Below are 15,934 nucleotides of genomic sequence, written 5' to 3' on the forward strand. Positions count from 1 at the left end.
GCAGCGATGATGCCAGGCAACTCACGGGTCCCGGCTGGCAGTGGGGCTCCTGTGGAGATGGAAGTCCGGCCCCACTGGATCCTCGTTAGCTAAATCGGGGCAGAGTTTACCGGCCACTCAGGAGGCAAGGACTCTGCGGGCCGGGTCGCAGGAGAAAATACTTTGCTGCCTGCCGAAGCCTGGGGGAGGGACAGCGCATTAGCCAGAACGCAGAGGGCTGGGTGGGGGACGAGCCCACTGCCGCGGAGGTCACTCTATTTTTATGACTCAGCCACGGAAGGAAGAGAATGGTCACCTTCTTGGGAAATCCTCACACAATTGCATAAAACCATCCCTCCGCGGCAGGCTGGCACCTGGGGTACGATTCTGCGGCACAGAGATGGCTCAGGGGGTGGGCTTGGAAACCAGGACAGGGGGGCAGGGGCGGAGGGGGTGGCTCCGATGGGGGTGCCACGGGGACGTTGCTGGGACAGAGGGGAGCTGCTTTCTGCATCCGGCAAAGTCCTGTGTTGCGTCCTACGGACCCCCTTAAATGTCCAGACCCCCAGCTCAGGGCCATCTTTGGGGACCTGGGGAAGGGGGCGCAGGCAGCTCCCAAAGGAGAGACCTGGGCTTTGGGATCAAGCAGACCTCGGACTGGATTTCAGCTTTGCCTCTCACCACCGTGACTTTGGGACTCTCAGGAGACCCTTGTGCACGGTGCCTGGGCGGTGCAAGCAGGGCTCCACCTGCTTCCGGGAAGCCTGGACGGTGTCTGGGGTCTTCAGGGTGCATGTCCTCTGACCCCACCCGCACTGCCGGGGAGGACTCATGGGCTCCACCAGGTTCCCAAAGAGCCCCCCACCCCGTCAAAGAAATGAGGGCGCCCCTAGTGCAGGGGGCTGGGTTGGGGTGGACTGGGAGCCCGCAGCCGCTGGGAGTCAGGTGAGGGGCCTCGCCCCCTAGAGCGGCCCCCCGAGGCTGCCCCGCTTCCCAGGACACACTGCCGCCTCCGAGCATGGGGGGCGCGCTGCTCGTCTTCTCCAGGACGCAGCTCTCACGCCTGTGAAAGCATTGCAAGGTGCCTGGGTTTGTCGTGTTTGCCGTCCTGGCCCTTCTTGGACTTTTCTGGCGCCGTCGCTTGGTAAGGTCTTCAACGAGCCGATGGACGGTTAAGGGAGGAGTGATGAATCCTGGTGTCAGGTCACGTCGTGTGCGAGAAACTGTGCTTTGGAGACAAGCAGAGACGTGAGTTCTTGCCTTGCCTTGAATCTGAAGCGGTGGAGGCTGGAGAGGGAGAGAGGGGACCGCCCCCCCCAGCCCGGTCAGGAGGCCAGCCGGGTGGGAGAGTGGGCTCCGTGGGGGGTGGGGGCAGCAGAGCTTTTTCCTGTCGATGAGAAGATTCCACGTGAGGACGTCGGCTGGGTCCTGCTCCTGCCCCTCCCCTTGGCAGGACAGCGTGGTCCTCCCCGAGAGCCCCGGAGAGGAGCGAGTGATGCTGGGAAAGTCACTTCCCTTTCTTCCTTTCCTGGGCCTCAGTTTCCCCATCTGTCCAAGGGCAAATGAAAGCGTCTCTAACTGACATTCTAGGATCCTATGACTAGGCTTGTGGTAGGTGCTCAAAACGCTTGTGGGCATTCATTCATTCAACAAGCCTGTGTGTGTGTGGGAGCCAGGCTTGCAGTGCGTCCCTGCAGGTAACTCAGAGTGAGGCCCAGGCTTCTATGCCTGCCCCATCAGTGGGCACCAACAGGGCTGCGGTGGGTAGGAGCCCAGAGCAGGGCCCCAGCCGACCCTGGGCATTCTAGCAGGAGCGGGATGGGGGAGCCAGGGGTCTGCGTGGGCAGGGGACGGGGCTCCGGCCCAGGAGAACGCAGCAGGAGGCAGGCTCATCCTACAGGGCCCTGGGGCTGAGGGTGGGGGGTGTGGAGAGAGAGCAGCTCTGTGATGCGAGTTTAGGATCCGTGGTCCCTGGGTGAGTGAGGTCCACCCAGCCTGGTGTCCGCTCCCCATGGAGGACAGAGCGTGGGGAGAGTTCCTCCCTGGGTCCCGCCCCAGCGCCGTCCTCCTCCGCCCACTCTCCAGCATCCTCACCCCCCCGGGTGTTTTCCGCAGGCCCAGCCAGGTGAGGGGCCGTTCCAGCAAGAGAGGAGCAGCCGCACCCGTGTGTCTCCGCCGGGTCTCATGAAAGGGGCCCAGACTGGAATCGATTCCTTAAAGCTGGAATCAACAGCAGTAACTGGTATTAATACGGACTGCCCTCCCTCCATCGCACGTCGCACTTGGGCTGGGGAGGGTTGTTTCCAGGCACCGAGTGAGGTGGCTTTGCCGGGCGGCGTGGAGCTGGCTGTCCCGCGGAGTGTGCGGGCGGGAGTCTCACGCGGGGCCCAGGGACCCTGTGCCGGGGGCACTGCGGTCCTGCCTCTTTGGACTGTCCCAGCTCTGGTTTCCCCATCACGGTCCCCCTGTGACTGGACTCACTGGGAGCACAGGTCTGGGCGGGGCAGCCATGACCTCAGCGGCTCAGGACGGGACACTGAGGAGGGGAGGGGTCTGGGCATTTCCACAGGCCTGGGGCTCCTGGCTTTGGCATCTGCCCGCCCGTGGGGTGAAGGGCAGGCCCCTGCCCTTGGGGCGCCCCGAGTCTGGATGGGAGACAGAGGGAGAGCATCGTACAGGAAATGGCCCGCATGGCTCCCAGCAGCACCCAGAATGGGGTGGCCCTGGCTTGGGCCTTTCTTGGGCCTGCCAAATCTTCGGTCATCCTGTGGGTTGGAGCCCAGAGTCAGGAAGGGGGTGCCCCGGCTGTCAGACTCGGCTGTTGGCGCCTGGGTGTGTGTTGCTGCAGTGAGTCCTCCCTCCCCTCCGAGAGGAACAGTCACTAACTCCCTTGTTCCAGGTATGTAACTGGGGGCCCAGAGGGAGCCCCCCAAGGCTTCACTTTTACAGGGGCAAAACAGGATCCAGGCCTGGAGCCTCTGCCTGCCAAGCCCCCTCCCACGCCCCATTCCCCAGCAGTGTGCCCAGGGACGTGGTGTGTGTTGAAAGAGGGTGGCTGGCCTCCTGGGGGCGTGAGTGTGACATTCATGCCTCTAGAGGTGCACCACATCCAGGAGAGGGCCAAGGGGAGGGCCCTGAAGATTGTGTGGTGTGGCACGCATGTGTGTGCCAGTGCTTTGAGGACCCAAGTAGACATTATTTATTATATAATGATAAGTGGCTGGGTATATACACAATTAGACATTTTCTGAGTGTTAGTTGGGAATCTTCTGGAAAAAATCCATACTGAAACATAGAACTTAAATATGGAAATCGAAGGAAGAGCTCAGGAATCAGCTAGAGAGAAGAGGAAAGAGAAGAGTGTCTCGGGAGACAGAGAGAGTCATGTAATGTGTGCCTGAGCTTCCTGGCAGCCACAGCAAGGAAAGCACAACGGGTGTGTATTCTGGCCAGTGGGAGGAAGCAGTCACCAGGAGGACTAACTTTCCTGGGGCTAGAGTCCTGCATTGGTCAATCAGATGTTTCCTTATGAAAGAGGAAGGGGTGGGCCATGCCTTCAATAGGCTTTTTCTTCTACGATCTCTCAATGGAGGCCAAGAGACTTCCATGAGGCATGGAGTCAGCTGAGCAGACACCTTGACTTTCTGGCTGTGGAATCCCACATGAACTTGGACAGGGAGTGGTCCCACAGAGGGAGGAGGGGTCCTGGGACTAGGGGCTGGGGTGTAAGGGGTGTAGGCTGAGAGCAGGGTTGGGGGTCTCCAGGCATGCCTGTGGCTGGCGGACTGGGTTCTTGTTGGTCTGTGACCCTGGAGTGGGGCTGGGCCCTTTCCTGCAGCTGGCTCTCTTCCCCACAGGCCCTGACTCCCGGGCTTGTCCCAACCCTGTCCCCAGCTTCTCCCAGCTGTCCCCTGGTGCCCCCGCTGCCCCCACTGCCTCTAGGGGAGCCAACCTGCTGGGGCCATGTTTACCTGCTGGACGTGGGCAAACAGACTGAGGACGGGGGCAGGGAGAGGAGACAGTGTTGGGCCAATGACCAAAGGTGATGGAACTTACCCTGTTAGTTTACTTACTGTCCCTGAATGTCCGTCTGCCCTCCGCGAGGGACACAGGCTGAACCATGGGGCACAGAAGGCCCGGATCTTGCCTCCGGGAATCCCGTGGGCTCGACCAGGCGGCGGGAGGAATACACAGTGAAAAACAGAAAACTCGATAGGGCACTGCTAATAGCAACTTTTATACTGGCCGGCTCACTGCGTGCCCTCGGACGCGTCTCACAGCAAACTGGCACTGTCATCATCTTCAATTTACAGACGAGGAACACTGAAGCCCAGAGAGACTAAGCTGCCCGTCCCGGGGCGCCTCCCAGTGAAATGTCAGGACTGGGGTTTTAATGCATGTTGTTCTGATTCTTCGGGAAAGCACTGTGTTGTCCCCGAGTCTAGGAGTCGGAGGCAGCATTTGAAGGCCAGGCAGCCCTGGCTGGCGGGGGTGGGGCTGTGGGGACAGCTCTGGGCGCGTCCCACACCGGGCAGGTGCAGGCAGGTGCAGGCAGGCAGGCAGGGCTCATCCGCACCCTCGGCAAAGCACCCACTGTGCGCCGGCCCGTCGAGGGCACAGATGCGAGCGGAGAGAGCAGCCCTGTCCTGTGAGCGTCCGCCAAGTGTGGAAAGTGAGCCTGGGAGCTGGGAGCGGCTGAGGCCTCGTCTGCTGGCTCAGGGGCCCTGGCTCAGCCTGGTTTAATCCCGCTACCACGATCCCCACCCACGCGGCAGGAGCAGAGCCGGGTGAGGGGCTCTGCCTGGCGACACCACCTCCCGGCCCCTCTTCCTCCCAGGGTTGCCGCAGGGACTGGTTAACCCCGTGTAGGGGGCACTCAGCGGGCCGGCTCCAGCCCTTTCGCTGAGCGGGTGCTAATGAGGGCCAGTCAGCTGTGGTTGAGAGGAGACTGGAAGAAGCTTCGGAGTGCTGGCCCGGCTGGGAGGGAGGGGCTCCCCAGCATTGTCCCATGGCTGCTTGGGGGGACAGGACACCCCGAACGGCCCTCCCCCGCCCCCGCGCTGCAGGTCACAGGACCGGCTTCAGCACCAGCTCTGTGTGAAACCCTCCCATCCCGGGAGCAGGGGTGGGGCTCGGCCCTGGACCCCACTGCAGCTCCTCATCCCCACCACCAAGGGGCTGCCATCAGGGTACCAAGAGGCCCTCAGGTGGCCTGCCCCGGTGGAAGGCGGGCAGGTGCTTGGCAATTGACTGTCTTTGGACCCCAGAGTATGTCACTGGAGGTGGGGGCCTAAGCAGGAGCGCAGGCATTTCAGAGAAATGGCAGTGATTTAGAAACAGAGCTGAGGGTCCGTTCACAGCGCCCCTCCTTTGCCAGAGCTGAGTGGGGTCATCGAGATTTCCTTCCGCAGGGCTGAGTCCAATATGGAGTCTCCCTCCACATGGAGGATGCTCCTGAGCCCCTATCCTGGCCCCACTTCCTGCAAAGGGACAGCCACCCACCTCTCCTGGGGCTGCCCCCGGCTGCACAGACCCTCCTCCAGTGGAGAGCCTCCCCGGGGCCTGAGCCCATCCCTGCGGGTGAGACATGGATGGCTTTGTCCGTCACCTGCAAAACGCCACCCAGATTCTGCTTAGATACCTTCCATGATGGGGAACTCACTCCCTACAGCAAAGGTAGAAATCTCTCCCTCAGACTGAGTTAAAAACCTGCCTCCTTGAAGCTTCTATCTGTTGGCATTCGTCCATGATTTCCTTCAACATATTTTTACTGGGCACCTACTGTGCGCCAGGCTGTCCGCCGGCATCAAGGACAGAGGGGCGAACAAGATGGAAGAGGGTTTTACTCTGTGGCACCCACAGTTTGATGGAAAGGAAAGTAAGTCGGGGGGATCCTAGGGGTGGGGGCAGTACCGGGAGCTGCAGGGACTCGGGGTGGGGCCACCTGTCCCAGAATGGGACCAGGAAGCGTCTCCCAGACAGTGACAGGTGAGTCGACACCTGGAAAGTGAGGAGGGTGTATTCACCAGGTGTGGGTGTAAACGACCCAGCTCCGGGCAGGCAGGATCTGGCGGGCGAGTGTGGACCGCTAACACCAGTTCAGTGGGGCTGGAGCCTGTGTGAGGGGAGGAGGATCGGGCCGTGGTCACGGTCTGCTTTCCCCCGAGCCAGGGATCGGCAGGGTGGGGCCGTGGGGTTTCAGGGTCCATGGCACAGGAGGATCCCAAGGGCAGGAGGAGTTCCTGCCCCTCACCCTCCTTTCCAAACTCGACTCCTGACCCCCTCCCCTCCCCACACCCTGCTCCACACTCCAGCCACCTGCTTCTACCATTGTGCACTCTGTGCCCTCTGCCTGAAACGCTTCTCCCTGGCTGAATGTGGTCCTGGTTTAGTCACAGCCGCCTCCAGGCAGTCCTCTGTCATTTCCCAGGTCATCTGGGTGTCTTTTCTGGGTATGACAGCAACATCTGGGTCGTTCATTCTTCTGACGCACCCCCCCCCTCACAACACACATCTTTTGTGTCTTCCCCGTTGTGCCCCCCTGAGCACTCCTTCCTGCAAGAGGTCGGGGTAATCTCAAAGCCCTGTTGGAATCAGGGTGGGGTCCACGCCTGCGCCGCCCGCTCCCGGACCATGGGCACATGGCGTCTTCCCCTCCGTGGGCCTCTTCTGGTCCACAGGTGCTTGGGAAAGCTGGACGGGCCGATGTCAAGATTCCCGCGTGAAATGCCCCCACCCCAGCAGCCCAGTGGATCACGACTCTGAATTTGAGGGCTGGGTCTACACCTCTGCACCCTGCTTCTGCACACCCACGCGTCCCTCAGCTGCCAGCCGACCTATTTCTGGGGGGTTTGGAAGTGCAGGGCCAGGCAGCATGGGGGTGCTGGGAGGCTGGGAGGAGAGCGTCGCTCCAGAGGTGACTCCCAGGGCCGGGGACCAGGCTGGGAGCCGGGAGAGGGAGGAAGGGGCTCGTTGGCACCCTCTGCACGCTGGGCCCCCGGAGCAGCACAGCAAAGGGGCCAACAAGGGAAGCGGCTTCGGGGGGTTCTTTCCGGGGCGCCGTCAGCCGAGCCCAGAGGCCTGCTGGGAAGGGAGGGAGAGAGGAGGGAGCCTGGGTCGAGGCCGAGCTCTGGGCTCAGGTTCACTGTCAGCGACGTTGAGAGTCTTCCCGCAGGTCAGCAGAGGTGCTTCCGTGAGGAGGAGGACCCAGCTGTCTGTCTGATGAGGGCTCTCTAGAGGCCCGGGGCGGCCTGGCTGTCCTCAGGAGCGCTCTGAGCCTCCCTGCAGCTCTGTGACAGCCCCACACCCTCGCCCTCCACTTACGGCAGCGGGCGGGGGCTCCGCGCTGGCTGAGGGCCCACAGCGGCGGAGGCAGAGCCGGCCCTGCCCGGTCTCCGGTGGCCTCCTTGGACTCACCTCAGGGGAGGCCGCCTCCTTGGGTTGCTTCCCCGACCCCGAGCTCTGAGGCCTGCGGCAGCCGAGCGTGTGCGGCTGGAGGCTCACGGACCGCGGCTGCAAGTTCAGAGCGAGTCGTGCGGCCGGTGGTCAGAATGTATCTGGCTCTGCTGCCCGCTGGCTGGGCCACACGCCCCACCTGGCCTCAGTCTCCTAATCTCGAAAGTGGGGATGGTGAGCTTTCCTAGCCGGGCCATCCCACACTAGCAGGACCAACCCAGGAGCTGAGGAGAGCAAGGGCGTGCCTGCGCAGGCCCAGCCCGAGGGCCCGCAGCGAATGGCGCCTGGGGGCTGTCCCGTGTCCCCTGCTGACGTTCTGTGTTTTTTTTGGTGGCAGGCGAGGTCTGCGACAGGTGCTGGGGAGTTAAGTTCCCGCAAACAACCCTAAAGCAGGATGCGGGTCGGTAAGGTGCCCCCTAGACGGGGACATTCTGGAATGTGTTCCATAGTCTCACAGGGCCCCTGGGGCCCGAGCCCCCTGCCAGCCGCCGAAGCCCATCGAGAAAGCAGCTTCCTTGTGCTCCTGCCTTCCCCCTCTCTTCCCGCTCCCCACCGTGCTTCCCGGCATCCCTGCCCGCAGCTGCGGCCTGGTCTCCGGTCTGCTTTAAGCGGGGACCCGGCCGAGGCAGGGTGGCTGGTTCATCACCCTGCCCTGCAGGAGAGTGGAGAGGACAGGAAAGTACCCAGAGGCCGGCGTGGCTGTGGGGAGGGGCACGGAGACTGGGGGCTTCCTGGGGGAGGCACCCTTCGAGCAGAGTCTAGAAACAACCGATAAGAGGGCGTCGGAACAGAGCCCTGCGCCCCCGTGACCCCTCCCCCACAGCCCCGTCCCTGGCCCTCAGCCCCCGACGGCCAGCTGGGGCCCTCGTGGGCAGAGCGGGTGCGGTGGCCTGGCCAACGCTCCGTGGATTCCAGGTCGGCGCCTCTGAACCTTCTTATTTGCACTAAGTTAATGTCATGTCATTAGCGGCCCGAAAGCTCGCGGGGAGTTAAATATTAAGTGGTGTGTGTGTGTCCTGCGAAACGTGGTCTCTGGAGTCCAGGGCTGGCGGTCAAGGCCGTGGCCCTTGGTCTCGGCTTTAGCGTTCTCTGACAGACGGGCGCTCCAACCGACCACTGTGGGAAGACGCTGGCGTGGCAGCCCTGTCTCCCGGGGGCTCAGTGGGCCTCCGAAACGGGCCAGTCCCTCGAAGAGACTCCCAGATGTCCTGCTGGGCTGGGGATGGGGGCTGGCTGCCCAGGGTTGGGCCAGGGCCTTCCCAAAGGTTCCTTGGTTTCCCAGGACCCAGCCTGGCAAGCCCCCTCCTCGGGAAGGGGGAGTCCCACGCCCTGGGACTGGCCTGGGGGGAGGTGAATAGGAAGACACGGGTCCTTCAGAGCCTGGGGCTGGGATGGGGGCGTCTTTCCTGGGGCTTAGGAGAACAGTCCGCAAGCAGACGTCAGGTCCCTTGTGTGGGTCCACGGAGGGGTGGGAAGGCAGCCCCCAGATCCAGAAGGACAAGTGGGCTGAAGACTCCAGTGGGGGGGATCACGAATGGGGGCTCTGGCCATTCGTCCCTCCCCCTCCCCTTCCCCCATGTCTTCCTTACACAGACTCTTTTCAAAAGCGTCAGCTCTCACATCAGCTCCACACCGGGTGCTGCCCGAGCAGAATCAGGTCTCTGCCCTCCGGGGAGCCCCAGTTGTGGGGGCGCAAACACAGTGGGCTGTTTGGATGCAGTGCGGTAGGTGCTCCAACAGGGCCACACAGGAGGGCACGGCTTCGAGGTGTGCCTTGCCCACAGGCAGGGTTTGGGTATTCAGACAAGGTGGAGGGCGCTACGTCTGGAACATGCACAAGTCAGGGGGTAGGAGGCGGCGGTGTAGCTGGGGAGGGCTCAGCGGGGACCCCCAAGACGGAGCAGGGACAGTGTGCTGCACAGCCTCGGCCCGTGGTCCTGTGGTTAAGGTCCTTCCCGGGGGGGGTGTGCCTGCACCCCGATGTGGTTTATAAACATCTGCTTTTGTGTCTGTCTTCCTCAGGAGCACCACCAGGTCGGTGCATCTGCACCCTCTGAGACGGTGGACAGTAAGAGAGGTCGTGGGAGCTGAGTGAGTGCTGAATAGGCGGGTGGGTGGCTGGCTGGATGGATTTGTGGTGATGGGTAGGTGGTAGGGTGAACAGATGGATAAATGAATGGAAAATGCTGGGCAGGTATGTGGGGCAGCAAGGCGGGTGGGTGGCTGGCTGGCTCCACCCACTGATGTGTGTGTGGAGGGTAGGTCCTTTCTACCCACCATTTCAGTTCAAATCAGAAATTGCAGACCTTGCAGGCTTTCACGGGGAGCCCTGAAAACCTGCCTACTGCGCCACCTCTGCTGCCGGTCTGTTAGGAGTCATCCTTTCACCTTGAGTGGGGCCGAGTCTCCGGCTCCCGCTGCGGGCGGTGCTCGCCAAGCCCAGGTTTCCTCGCTGCAGGAGGAGGCACCCTCTGCTCAGGTGAGAAGGGGTGGGAATTCTTCCCTGAGTAGTTTGGTGAAGGGAGAACGCCCGCGCCCCGACCGCCCCTCACCCGCACAGCCCATAGTCTGACCAGGAGCTTGGAGAAGGGGGTTGAATCCCTCAGGCTTCAGGACCTGGAGGCTGGGGGTTTCCCCGGGGGTACTTGCCCATTAGTAATTAGAGAAGCATCCATGCTCTCGTCAGTATAACCTTCTGGAACGTCAGAAGAGGGGTTGCCTTCAGGAAGTGGAGAATCCAGAGCTGGGCACCCAGGTGGAGGAGGACCTGCAGGAAGGGTCAGCTGGCGTGGGAGTCGGCCTGGGGCAGGCAGGGCGGCCTGGGGCCTCCTTCCAGGTCTGAGCTGTCGGTCTGTCTTCACAGAAGACCCCCAGGCTGGCCATCTTTCAGGCTCTCACATGTTGTCAGGGCCACAGGTCAAATGCAGGCTCAACGTGGCATCAACAGGTGAGAGGTTGGGTCACCGAGGTCATGGACAGGACTACAGGGTGGAGAGAAAGAGGGGACTTTGGATTTTTTCAGAAGAACAGTCTTGTTTGTTCGTTAGCTGGGCCCCCAGCCATCCTTCCGTGTGGCACAGAGATGACCATGGCCTGAAACGGGAGCAGTGTCCGGAGCCAGTGGGGAGCTGAGAGGGGAGCAAAGGCTTTGGCATCAGATCCGGGTCTAAATCGTGGCTTCACTGCCGTCTGGCAGCATGAGCAGGAGCGGTCTGGGGGTCCAGCCCCCCCACCTGTCGGAAGGAGAAAGCCCCCACCTCACAGGATGGGGTCAGGATGGAGCTGCTGACATAAGCACTTCTCTCCCAGGCGTCAGGACCGCTGGACGAGGGCCAAGGTCGCCCCGCTTGTCATGACCTCTGCTACCAGCTCTTGGCATACATCTGAGCAACCAGACGGATGCTTTTCACGGATGCTGACATAAACAGGGAGGAGGCTGCAGGCCCTGCCGGCACTGGCGTCACTCAGGCCCCGGCTGCCTCCCAGCCCCCCTCACCCCCCCGCCCATGGCCCCGTCCTGTGCGCAGAGGGGGCGGCGCTCCTGGGGTATATGTGACATGAGAGGGACCGGGGACATGCAAAGCCTCTCGGGACTGTTCAATAAACAGGTGGGAACACTGTCGTCTAAGCTCACGTTGCTTCTTGCAAAGTTTACATGTCATGGATTTTGATTCTGGGCAGCCAGCACCAACCATCCTGGGGCCACATGTTGTAAGTTAGCCACAGCAGTGCCCCCCAAGAAGTCTTGGGGCATCTCGGCTGTGAGGCCCAGCCATGGGAGTGGAAAGAGACCAAGGGTCTCAGTGGGCCTCAGGGGGCAGAGACTGGCAGCTAAGGCACGTGGCTGGCTGCTGGCGGAAAGCTCAGTCAGTAACGCGCCTGGGTGGCACCGTCATTGGCCCCTCAGGCCTGGGGGGTTGCGGCAGCTGTCCACTGAAAACCCCGGGGCCCAGTGACCCGGGGTGACACAGCTCAGCCTTGGCCCAAGGGCTCCGTGAGAGACCCAGGAGACCCAGCCCGGTTTGCACTGGTCTGGGATCTGGAGGGGCTGGGGGAGGAGAAAGCCCGCGGTGACCCCACCTGCGCGGTCTCAGCACGCGGCCTGGGAGCTCGGTTCCAACACCGATTTACGATTCAGTTGCGAAATGGGATGAAATTAGGCGTTCCCCCTCTGGGTATCTCAGTTTCCTTCTTTTAAAGGTTCTGTTCCTCTTAGTAAGGTTTACTTACTCCTGGGTGAACGTCTGCATTGTGTTGAGGGGGAGGGTATGGAGGAGGGAGGCCTGCCAAGAATTTTCCTTCTCTGCCCGGGAGCAGCCCCAGTGAGGATCCAGCGACCACAGGAGCCGTGCTTGCTTGCCGCGGGGCCCGTGGGGCCCGGTGGTGAGGGGCAGTCCTGGTCTAGCCCTGGCTCCACCCGCTGTGTGGCCCTCGGCCGGTTCCCAGCGTCTCTGAGCCTGACTCACTTGAGTGGAGGTGGGAATGCATAGTGCAGGAGCCAGAACAGACCCTGAGACCAGGGTTCAAGGCCGCGCGTGTGCACATGCACGCAAGCACACGTGTCCCTGGGTGCCAGTGTGCATGTGTGTGCATGCGTGCACGTGCCTCTGTGTGTGTGTGTGTGTGTGTGTGTGTGTGTGCAGGGGTATCTGGCACGCGCAGATGGGGAGTGCGGGATTGTGTCAGGAGAAGGAAGCAGAGAGCTTGTTCTCATGAGGCGTCCGTGCTGTGAGGGAGACAAGCAAGGGGACAAACAGGGACGCCTGGAGAGCACGTGCTGGGGAGGGGAGGACCGGCGGCTGGGTTGCAGTCAGGCCGTGGCCACACTGGGGGAAGAGGGGGCAGTGACTGCAAAAGCTCAATGCGTTTGAGGGGCAAAGACCAGAGCAGAGGAGAGGGGGTGGGAGGCGAAGCCTGAGGCTGGCAGAGGCAGCTGTCTGCGTGTCGCTGAATGCGGAGGCTCCTGTGTGCTGGGTGCACCAGGTGAGTGCAGGAAGGCTTCCTGGAGGAGGAGGATGCTTTAGATGGTTCTGGATTGGTCAGCAGATTATCTCCATTCACATCATCAGCCATGCAAGATGCCATCAAAAAAGGAGGAGGGTAGACGTCCAAGAAAGCGCCTCTGGACGGGACCAGGCTCCTGGGCAGGAGGACAGGGACTGCCACCTGCTGCAAGCCCCCCACCCCTGGATCTGCCGCGCCTGTTCCAGACTTCCACGCCCGGGTGGATGTGGGCTCCAGGGCAGCGCTGCACTTGCCCACGCGTATCCCGATTTCCTCCTAACCCGCTTCCCTCCAGACGACATTCTACAAGCCGCATCCCCTCCGCGGAGTCAAGATGCCTGGGGAAATTCTCCCCGCTGGGTTTGCTCTGGGTCCAGTGGAAGGGGAGACGGCGGACATGGGGGCAGAAGCCCCTTGGCCCCAGCACCCCACCTCGGGCTGCAGGCCCCCAGGACACCTTGGCTTTGGTATGGTCCAGCCTTGTCTCCAGGCATGAGTGTCCTGGCCCGACTCACTGAGAGCTGGCACAGCCGGGCTGGCCATGCCCGTGGGGCCTGAAAGTCTCAGTGCCCACGGCTGCAGACAGGTGGGCACGGTTTCCAGACACTGGGCATCTTTGCCAGCTCGGCGGCGCCCGGCTCACCGGAGGGTCTGGAGGGAGCCCCGCCCTGACGTGGGGTTGCGTTTCATCCACTCGTTTGCTCCCCAAGCCCCTGCTCCCGGCCACTCTCCCCTCCCTTCTCTCTGGGCCACGCTGCACTGGACTCAAAGCCCCGCTCGCTGTGGGCTGCGGGGACAGCCCAGCGCCAGGTCTGGCACGGAGGGACGCTGCTCGCCCTTGGGAGAGAGTCCAGGCTGCTTGTGCAGGACACTCCTTGACCATGTTCTGCTCCGGCCACGCCGGCCGCCACCGGCCCCGAGGACCGGACCCACTCTTTCTGCCTGTGCTTGCCGTTTCCTCCCCTTCTCCTCCCCGTCTGCACAGCTCCTCCCATCCTTGTGGTCTCAGCTGGGATGTGACTTCTGCCAGGCAGCCCTCCCTGATTTCCCCGGTCTGGATTGGGCCCCCGAACAAGCATACTTCGCCCTTGGCCCGGCCGAGGCCCCGCCACACAGACTTAAGCCGCTCGGGGACGAGCAGAGTCCCTGGAGCCTGGACCTGTTCACGTTCTCCAAGGCCCTGCTGAGCCCAGTGAGTCCTGTGTCAAATGCTCAAGGAACCAGGGAAGGGAGGAGGAAACTGGGGGCGCTGACCAGAGACCACAGGGCTTCCTTTTGGATTCTGCTGCTCCGCCCTGGCTGGAGGGGCTGACCCGAGTGCCCAAGGGGCCTGTGAGCCGGGGCGGGAGAAGGGCTACTTGGAGCGGCCCTGGCACCCTGGGGAGGGACCCATGACAGAGGTCCGCGTGCTCATGCCCGACCGAGGGGAGCCCAGGGCATCCCGCCCGCCTCCTGGGGCCCTGGTTCTCACGGCAGGCGGCGCATGGCCCTGGAACCATCATGGGGGTCAGGCTGTCTGCACCCTGCTAGTGTCTCGATGGGCACTTCTGGGACACAGCAGGGGGTTCCCCAAAGCCAGACACCCCCAGTCCTCCTCGGCAGAGACCCCCGACATGTGCCCCAAGGAGGGCTGTCGGCGTGGCCCACGGGGCTGGGTCTAGCTCTGGACTGGAATTTAGCTCTGGCTGGGGCTCACTGTGTGAGTTTGGGCAAGTCCCCTCTTGGGCCTCAGCCTCCCCATCTGTGAAGGGAGGGTCCCCAAGGCTCCGTCCACTTCCTTAAAGGAATCTTGTCCCAAGTGGGGCCTCAAATCCAGGCTCAAGACCCAAGCAGACCTGGGTTCAAATCCTGCCTTGGCTGAATACTGCTATGTGACCGTAGGTAGAAGCTGAGCCTCTCTGAGCCTCTGCTCTGTGCTGGAGGTGAGGGTGGTTGTGGGAGGGCTGGCCATTGGGAGGGCCTGGGCCACGCATCTCCGGGTGGAGAGAGCAGCTGCAGGCCCCTCACCTGCTGCTCCGCCGGCCTGTAGTGACCACACCGCAGGCCCCGCGATGGGGAGAGAGGGACCCCGGCCATGGAGGAGCAGGAGGACTGGCTTCATTCCTTGGAGCCCGCAGGTGGGAGTGGCCGCCCAGCCCGGTGCAGCTGACCGTGCTCACTGTCTTGAAAATAAGACAAACCCATGCAGAGCGAGCTCAGGGGTGGAAATGCAGCAGATACGTGACCGCGGAGTGTCCTGGGCCGCCTTCGAGGGGATGTGGCGTTTGCCTGTTCAGGAGCCCACGTGCAGGATCCGGGCGCTGGAGGCAGCAGGGCTGCAGAGTGTGACTGACCCCCGCTCCCAGCCCCAGGGGATCGGACCGCTGGTGACTCCTCCTCTCGCCTCTTCACTGGGTCTGCGCAGTAACCCTGTTTTATGGAGGGGTCTTCTGAGGTGGGAGCCAAGGGTTCAGGGGGAGGTGAGAACCCCCACAAGCTCAGTGTCTGCCCTCAAGGGGCTCCCCATCTGGGAGAGGGAAAAAGGCAAGCCCAGCAGGCCGCGTCCCCTCCTTCCCTGGAGGGGAGCCCAGAGTTCCCAGGTGTAGCCCCACCTCCAACTCTTGGGAGGGGAAATTGGGGAGGCCTCCGCGAGGAGGGGGCCAGGCGGTGCCCTTGGTAGCCTCAGTCTCCTGCTCTGTAGAATGGGAACAGTGTAACCTGCCCTCCCCCCTCCCCCTTCCCCACCTCTGTTATTGTGAGGTATCAGTGACGTCTGCAAGGGGCTGGCTGCTCGAGAACTTTCTCCAAGCCCTTCCAATGTCTAAGGATAAAGCTTGCCCAGAGTAAAACCACAGAGATGCAATGTGAGTATTTCCCCTGCCCACCCCACGCCCGAGGGTCCCCCCTCCATCTTCTCCGTGTGTGTCTCAGCTTCTGGGGGTCACCTGCAGGCTCCCCATCCCACCAGGGGGGACCCCGCACACCCCCAGACAGAGCCAGGACCTGTGGGGTGGTGTGGGAGGCAGTTGTGAAGCAGCGTCCGAAGCACTTCCATCCAGAAGAGCCCTCCTGGCGTGGACCGGCGTGAGCCATAGTGAGCACCCCGCCAGCAGGGGTAACCAAGCAGAGATTAGGGGACCAGCTCTCAGAGGTGTCGCGGCAGGCTCAAGGAGGCCACAGAACGATCTGGGAACCCTCGGCCTCAGCACTGACCTCTCGGCTGTGGAAGGCGGGCGGGCCCACGGAGGACATGCCGCCGCCTGCCCGCCTCCCGCCCCAGGCCTCCGTCCACTCTAGGGAAACGTGACCCTTGGTTGCCTGAAAGATGAGAGGAACTTGGGTTTGATGTTTTGAAGAAGTGGCTTTTTATCAGAAAGCCCTCTGGGAGTCTGGGCGCAACCAGTGAAATTATATCTGTTGTTTCAAGGAGGGGAGAAAACTTGGGCTGATGGTTATTGAGATTTATGGCTTCCCCTGAGCCTAATTGCCTCGGAATCTCTTTAACAGTTGGGCTAAG

At 62.4% G+C, this 15,934-nt stretch overlaps 1 protein-coding gene across 3 annotated transcripts; it reads right to left on the bottom strand.

The window, feature by feature from the left end:
• Positions 1–398: 398 nt before the first annotated feature.
• Positions 399–15,420, bottom strand: LOC116663317. Of its 3 annotated transcripts, none has more exons than XM_032478876.1 (3): positions 15,410–15,420; positions 15,030–15,035; positions 399–2,389 (listed from the first exon to the last, which is right to left on the bottom strand). In XM_032478876.1, exon 3 carries the CDS (start codon positions 1,615–1,617, stop codon positions 550–552), a length of 1,068 nt encoding a protein of 355 aa, XP_032334767.1. In that variant the 5' UTR covers positions 1,618–2,389; positions 15,030–15,035; positions 15,410–15,420; the 3' UTR covers positions 399–549. The 3 variants fall into 3 exon arrangements, with proteins under 3 accessions (XP_032334767.1, XP_032334768.1, XP_032334769.1); XM_032478878.1 differs by lacking the exons at positions 15,030–15,035; positions 15,410–15,420 and adding an exon at positions 4,053–9,031 and having other exon boundaries at positions 462–1,207; positions 2,074–2,199; XM_032478877.1 differs by lacking the exons at positions 15,030–15,035; positions 15,410–15,420 and adding an exon at positions 4,053–9,031 and having other exon boundaries at positions 459–2,199.
• Positions 15,421–15,934: the final 514 nt, after the last annotated feature.

This window comes from Camelus ferus, chromosome 4 (genome assembly GCF_009834535.1).
Source record: "Camelus ferus isolate YT-003-E chromosome 4, BCGSAC_Cfer_1.0, whole genome shotgun sequence".
Taxonomy (NCBI): Eukaryota; Metazoa; Chordata; class Mammalia; order Artiodactyla; family Camelidae; genus Camelus; species Camelus ferus.